The 7,466-nt window shown below is 39.1% G+C and overlaps 1 protein-coding gene across 1 annotated transcript; it reads right to left on the bottom strand.

Moving 5' to 3' along the window:
* Positions 1 to 5,309: 5,309 nt before the first annotated feature.
* On the bottom strand, positions 5,310 to 6,521 carry LOC142541966 (uncharacterized). Its single transcript, XM_075648410.1, has one exon. The coding sequence runs from the start codon at positions 6,519 to 6,521 to the stop codon at positions 5,310 to 5,312; it is 1,212 nt and encodes a 403-aa protein (XP_075504525.1).
* Positions 6,522 to 7,466: the final 945 nt, after the last annotated feature.

Consider the following 7,466-nt stretch of genomic DNA (forward strand, 5'->3'; position numbering starts at 1 on the left):
ACCATCTAAGAGACGTTGCTATGCTCTTTCTTCGATGGATTCACCTACCCCACGCTAATCTACTTAATTCGTTTGACAATGATCTATGCTTTCGACGAGATTTCCTATCCAATTGAACACACCCTCTCGAGCTATGCCAAACTAATTCGACTCAGTGAAGTAATTAAATTTTTTAATTATTTATCAAATGTAAGGAATAGAAAATGTAACACTCGTGACTAAAATGCATAATTAGTGCGGAAGCTTTAAAATATAATTTGGAGAAAATGTGTACTTTTAAAAAATTTGGGCAGCATCTCCCCGTAAATAGGACATGCCAACTGCCTCAAGCAACATATAAACACATGCAAAAGATTTTCATACACATCAGATACCATTTGATATAGTATCTACACATATTTTTAATTCAAATACCAAAACAAGATTTTCAATATTTTCAAAAATAACCAAAAATTCAACACATCAAAACAGCATTCAACCACTATCTCCAAAGTTTGGCATATTCCCTTCTCTCGCTTCGACAACTCAGGGATGATCAGTCTTTCTTACCTGTGCCTGCATCACATGAACATAACTGGAATGAGTATAAAACTCATCAAATGGAATCAATACTAACAAGATAAATATATATCATTTTAGTGTAAAACATAAAATGAATAGCCTCAATTTTATTTTCTTGAAAACATTATCCATCTCATTTCATAAACGTAGAATCATGATTAATATCATCCGTCAAGAATCATAATACAACAATACATAGGGATGATATTCATTTCATTGATCAACTGAAGAATTGATAGTTCTTATAAGATAGTTCATTCATTGCTTACCCTCTTCGTAAAAACGAATCTTATAGGAGGGACATGTACCTCTGCATAAAATGCACTTATAAGAGAGCACATGTTTTCATCGTTAATTGGCCAATTACATTGCGGATTTAGAATTGCCAGAGGCAACACCGCTACTATCACTATCAATCCAATCATTCAATCATATAAAACTTCATTCAAGCATTTTATCAAACACATTAGAGGCATCTTATAAAGTTTAACTCCTTTCATTCAAAAATGCATATAATTGCAGTACCATATATACATATTTACATATATATATATATGATGAATGGAATTTGAAAGGAGTTAACATCATAAAATCATCAAAACACATACATATAGGATCATGTTATGCATTTAAGAAATGATTCCACTTACAACACTTGGAGCACTTGGTTTCCTATACCTTGACGGTGATCCTACAACAATAAACCCAATAACTAACCATCAACACCAAAATAATAACATTAGATGACCATTTAACCTAAAACATCTAACACAACTATGGTCCCCTAACTCCATCCATCTTCAATAACTCAAGAACAGGAAGAAAAATCACTTACCTTTGTCCCTTTTACTAAAAAGATGAAGTTCCAACTCCGGATTGAAGATTAATTGCTTGATTGAATGAGAGAAGAAGAAAACGATGAAGAACCCTAGCCTTACACGATGGAAAAGAGAAGGGAAATGAGAAAAATGAGAGTCTCCTTTGATTTTATGCCTTAAAATACCCAAAACACGTTTTTAAACTTTGCTGGGCGCCCGGGCGGACATATTTTTCCGCTCGGGTGCGGAACTCTCGGCCAAAAACACCAGATTTTCAAAATAGGCCCACCCGGGCGGACATCTTTTTGCGCTCGGGCGCGCTCTGCGCACAGCTACGACAAAGATTGCTTCCGAAACGCCTCTTCCCTTCATAATTAGGAAAAGTGGTAAACATGAAAGTTGTAGCTCTATGTCTTGGCTTGCATCTCCAATTGGCCTGATGTCAGTTGAAGGTCTGAGTAAAAAGATATGCTCAATCTCCCAACATATGTCACTACAGGAACAACGAAACACACGACACACTTCGGGACGCTTTTGGCTCGTCTTCCACAATGATTTGAACAAAACTCAAAACATGAAAATTATAGCCTTATATCTTATATTTCTAATGGAAGTGGCCTCACATCATTCGGATAGTTATACAAAACATTATGCTAAAAACCACAACTACTGTCACAGTTTCATACCGTTTCAGCACTTCCATTACCTATTTGGCTAATGATCAACTTTCTATTCTACCCATATATTCTCTGTTTCATTCTATATCATTCAATACCATTCATATCTTATCTTGAAACCATAAACCATCACCATTACATCACATATCCCCAAACGATCATCATAATAAACAATAAAAGGAATAATGACCATACTTAATCATAATCATTACCTTACATCATATGCATACGAATGTCTGGGCGTTACAATTCTCCCCTCCTTAAGAAATTTCGTCCCCGAAATTGTCATTACTGTTCGAATAACTCAGGATATCGTTGTTTCATTTCCTCCTCTGGCTCCCACGTTGCTTCTTCAACCAACTGATTAAGCCAAAAAATATTTATAATGCCGATTTCCTTATTCCTCAGTACTTTAACCTTGTGATCTAAAATCTGGATTGGTACTTCTTGATAATTCAAGTTTGGCATCAGATCCAATGGTTCATGTCTGAGAACATGGGAAGGGTTCGAGATGTACTTTTTGAGCATTGAGACGTGAAATATATTGTGGACTCTATCCAAGTCCGGTGGTAAGGCTAGATGATATGCTCTTTCTCCTATCCTGTCCTAGAATTTCAAATGGGCCGATAAATCTTGGGCTCAGCTTACCTTTCTTCCCGAATCTCATTACCCATTTGAGAGAAGCAATTTTGATAAAAACATGATCTCCAACTTCAAACTCGAAAGGCCTTCTTCGGTTATCGGCATAACTTTTCTGTCTGGTTTGAGCCGTCTTCATTCTGTCTTGGATTAAAGTAATCACATCAGCTGTCTGTTGGACCAATTCTGGTCCTAACAACTTTCTTTCACCGACTTCATCCCAGTTCAACGGTGGCCTACATTTCCTGCCATACAATGCCTCGTATGGTGCCATGCCAATCGTCGCCTGATAACTATTGTTATATGTAAATTCTACAAGTGGCAATTTAGAATCCCAGCTACCAGGAAAGTCAATCGTGCAAGCTCGCATCATATCTTCAAGAATCTGAATCACCCTCTCTGACTGCCCGTCACTCTGAGGATGATAAGCTGTGCTAAAAGCCAACCTGGTGCCCAAGGCTCTGTGCAAGCTCTTCCAGAATTCAGAAGTAAACCTTGGGTCACGATCAGACACAATTGACACAGGGATACCATGAAGTGTTACAATCTCAGCTACATAGACTTCAGCATACTGGTTCATTGTAAACGTCGTCTTGACCGGAAGAAAATGAGCCGACTTGGTTAACCTGTCAACAATCACCCAGATGGAGTTATAACCCTTTGGTGTTCTTGGAAGTCCCGTTACAAAGTCCATGGTGATGTGCTCCCACTTCCACTGAGGTATTGGGAGGGATTGCAAAGTTCCAGCAGGTCTTTGATGCTCAATCTTTACTTGCTGACATGTTAGACATTCGGATATAAACTTTGCAATATCACTTTTCATACCTGGCCACCAGTATAGACGTCGGAGATCCTGATACATCTTGGTGCTACCTGGATGTATCGAGTATGGCGCTGTATGAGCCTCTGTCAAAACATCTCGTCGAATGTCATTACCACTGGGAACACATATCCGACTTCTAAACGTTAACAAATCATCAGTATTCATCGCAAACTCTGTATTTCCTTTCTCATCGGCTTTAGATTGCAATTTCATCAACTGATTGTCATTAGGTTGCTCCCGTCGTATTCTATCTGTCAACGTAGGTCGAATAACTAAAGATGAAAGTCTAGCGATGGTCCCTTGCTCTACCATAGCGATCTAGCTCCTCTGAAGATCTAATAACAACGGCTTCTGAATCAATGAACTCAAAGAAGAAACTGACTTACGGCTCAAAGCATCTGCAACGACGTTTACTTTACCTGGGTGGTAGCTAATTGTCACATCATAATCTTTAACAAGTTCTAACCACCTCCTCTGCCGCATATTGAGTTCCTTCTGTGAGAATAGATATTTCAAGCTCTTATGATCTGTGAAAACTTCACATTTCTTGCCATACAGATAATGCCTCCATATTTTCAATGCGAAGACCACTGCAGCCAACTCAAGATCGTGGGTAGGATAATTATTCTCGTAGTCTTTCAACTGGCGAGAAGCATAAGCGATTACTTTCCCACGCTGCATTAGTACAGCTCCAAGTCCCATCTTTGACGCATCAGTGTAAACAATAAAATCTTCAGTACCACACGGAAGTGCTAGGATAGGGGCTGATGTCAACTTGTCTTTCAACACTTGAAATCCGTGTTGGCACTCGTTTGTCCACTCAAAATTCACCGCTTTCCTCGTCAGATTGGTTAATGGCAGGGCTATTTTGGAGAAATTGGCAGTAAAACGTCGATAATAACCTGCCAAACCTAGAAAACTACGCACCTCGGAAACTGTCGTAGGAATAGGCCATTGTTTAATCGCTTCAATCTTCATGGGATCCACAACAATGCCGTCTTTCGAAACGATATGGCCTAGAAATGATACTTGCTCTAACCAGAATTCACAATTTTTCAACTTTGCATATAACTGATTTTCCCTCAATAACTGCAATACAGTTCTGAGATGCTTGGCATGAAGTTCCCGAGTCCTTGAATAAATCAGGATATCATCAATGTAAATGATAACGAAGCTATCTAGATATGGCTTGAAGACCCGGTTCATTAGATCCATGAATACCGACGGAGCGTTCGTCAACCCGAATGACATGACTAAGAACTCATAGTGGCCATACCTGGTTCTGAATGCAGTTTTAGGGACGTCGGCTTCCCTAACTTTCAGCTGATAATAACCAGAACGCAGGTCGATCTTTGAAAACACTGTCGCTCCTTGTAGCTGATTCAAAGAGATCGTCAATCCTCGGCAATGGATATTTATTCTTGATCGTGGCTTTGTTGATCTCTCTGTAATCAATGCATAACCGCAAAGATCCATCTTTCTTTTTGACAAATAAAACTGGAGCTCCCCACGGAGAAGAACTCGGACGAATAAAGCCTTTGTCTAATAGATCCTGCAAATGATTCTTCAATTCCTTCATTTCAGTCAGGGCCATTCGGTAAGGAGCTTTCGAAATCGGACAGTACCTGGAACAACGTCAATCACAAACTCAACTTCACGGTCAGGTGGTAATCCAGGCACATCATCTGCAAATACGTCAGGAAAATCCCGAACTACCTCAATCTCATTGAACTTCCTCGTCATCTCAGTATTCACATCAATCACAACAGCTAAAAACCCCTGAAACCCCTCTCATAACATTTCATGAGCTTTGAGACAAGAAATATAAGGAGCGTCAAGCGAAATACCTGAACTCTGGAAAATCCCGCTATCGTCATCTTTTGCAGGAAATCGCATCATTTTAGCCATGCAGTCAATTACGGCACGATATGACGATAGCCAGTCCATTCCCAAAATAACATCAAACGCCACCACGGGAATAATAATAAAATCAGCAAAATAGATTTCCTCATTCACTTGTACTGTACAACCTTTAAGAATACTGGAAGGCCATAATTCGTCTCCCGATGGCAACAAAATACTATAATGGAGGGATTCAAAAGATGGAACAACATTCAAAGAGCGCAAGAAAATTTCAGACATAAAGGAATGCGTAGCACCAGTGTCAATCAGTGTAATCTCGGCCTTGCCTGAAATTAAGATAGTACCTGATATAACAGAAGAATCAGGATTTGCGCCTTCTTTGTTCATTGCAAAGATTCTGCCTTGAACTCTATCATTCCCTTTCTCACCCTTTACTGGACAATTTTTGAAGACATGTCCAACACCTCCACAATGAAAGCATCGATTACTTTCAACCAAACACTCACCTGTATGCATTTTGCCACATTTTGGACATACAGGTCGATAATACACAGGCGGTGGCATAGGAGCTTTGGGTCGATGCTCCTCTTTCTCTTTGCCTATGAACTTGCCCTTACCTTTCCATCCGGATCCTTGGACTTTAGTAGAAAAATCTTGGCGCTTCAACTGTCTTTCTCTTTCAATTTCCTTCTCATCCTGCTCGGCCATCCTTGCTTTTTTAACAATCTCTTTATATGAAGTAGCTTTAGACATTCGAACGTCTCTTTTAATTTCAGCTCGGACACCTCTAAGAAAATGCTCGCCCTTTTCGATGTCATTGCTGGCCAGATATGGGGCAAACTGACACCCCTCTTCGAATTTGAGAATATACTCTTGAATTGACATATTTCCTTGCTTCAGTTCTAGAAATTCCTTCACTTTCTGACTTCGAACATCTCGAGGAAAATATTTGTCGTAGAATAAATCTTTAAACTCCTGCCACTTGAGTGCCAAGACATTAACTGATATCGTGGTGGCGTCCCACCAAGTCCTCGCCGTCTTTGTCAGTAGAAAAATGGCACAGCTAACTCGATCTTTTTCATCAAACTGAAGATAATCATAAATAGCCTCCACAGCTTTGACCCATTCCAAGGCGACCATGGGATCCGTGCTACCAATCAAATTCTGATGGCTTCATCTTACGAAATCTTTCGTATGCGCCTTCACTACCGGGCTCGGGCCTCACTTGCTCTCTCTCTCTCCCTCGCCCTGCATTATGCATCCGTAAGAGCTGTTAAATTTGCTCGCCATGTACCTTGGCCTGTTCTTTCAGTAACTTGCTAAATTCACCAACCACTTTAGATGAATGAACTATCCTCCCCTTCTAGTGCTTTACGCTTAGGCGGCATGATCCTATGATACATATTAGTTTAAAACCATTTCCACACATAACATATCATAATTATTGAGGCTACACATCCATGTTATATAAAATGATGCAGGTACATACATACCGAATTGTTGACAGCAGAGGGAGTCATATGACAAATCATTGGTCCGAAAATCTTTGCTCTGATACCGCTAAATGTAACACTCGTGACTAAAATGCATAATTAGTGCGGAAGATTTAAACTATAATTTGGAGAAAATGTGTACTTTTAAAAAATTTGGGCAGCATCTCCTCGTAAATAGGACATGCCAACTGCCTCAAGCAACATATAAACACATGCAAAAGATTTTCATACACATCAGATACCATTTGATATAGTATCTACACATATTTTTAATTCAAATACCAAAACAAGATTTTCAATATTTTCAAAAATAACCAAAAATTCAACACATCAAAACAGCATTCAACCACTATCTCCAAAGTTTGGCATATTCCCTTCTCTCGCTTCGACAACTCAGGGATGATCAGTCTTTCTTACCTGTGCCTGCATCACATGAACATAACTGGAATGAGTATAAAACTCAGCAAATGGAATCAATACTAACAAGATAAATATATATCATTTTAGTGTAAAACATAAAATGAATAGCCTCAATTTTATTTTCTTGAAAACATTATCCATCTCATTTCATAAACGTAGAATCATGATTAAT

The sequence above is a fragment of the Primulina tabacum genome, chromosome 4, assembly GCF_025594145.1.
Source record: "Primulina tabacum isolate GXHZ01 chromosome 4, ASM2559414v2, whole genome shotgun sequence".
In the NCBI taxonomy this organism is placed as follows: Eukaryota; Viridiplantae; Streptophyta; class Magnoliopsida; order Lamiales; family Gesneriaceae; genus Primulina; species Primulina tabacum.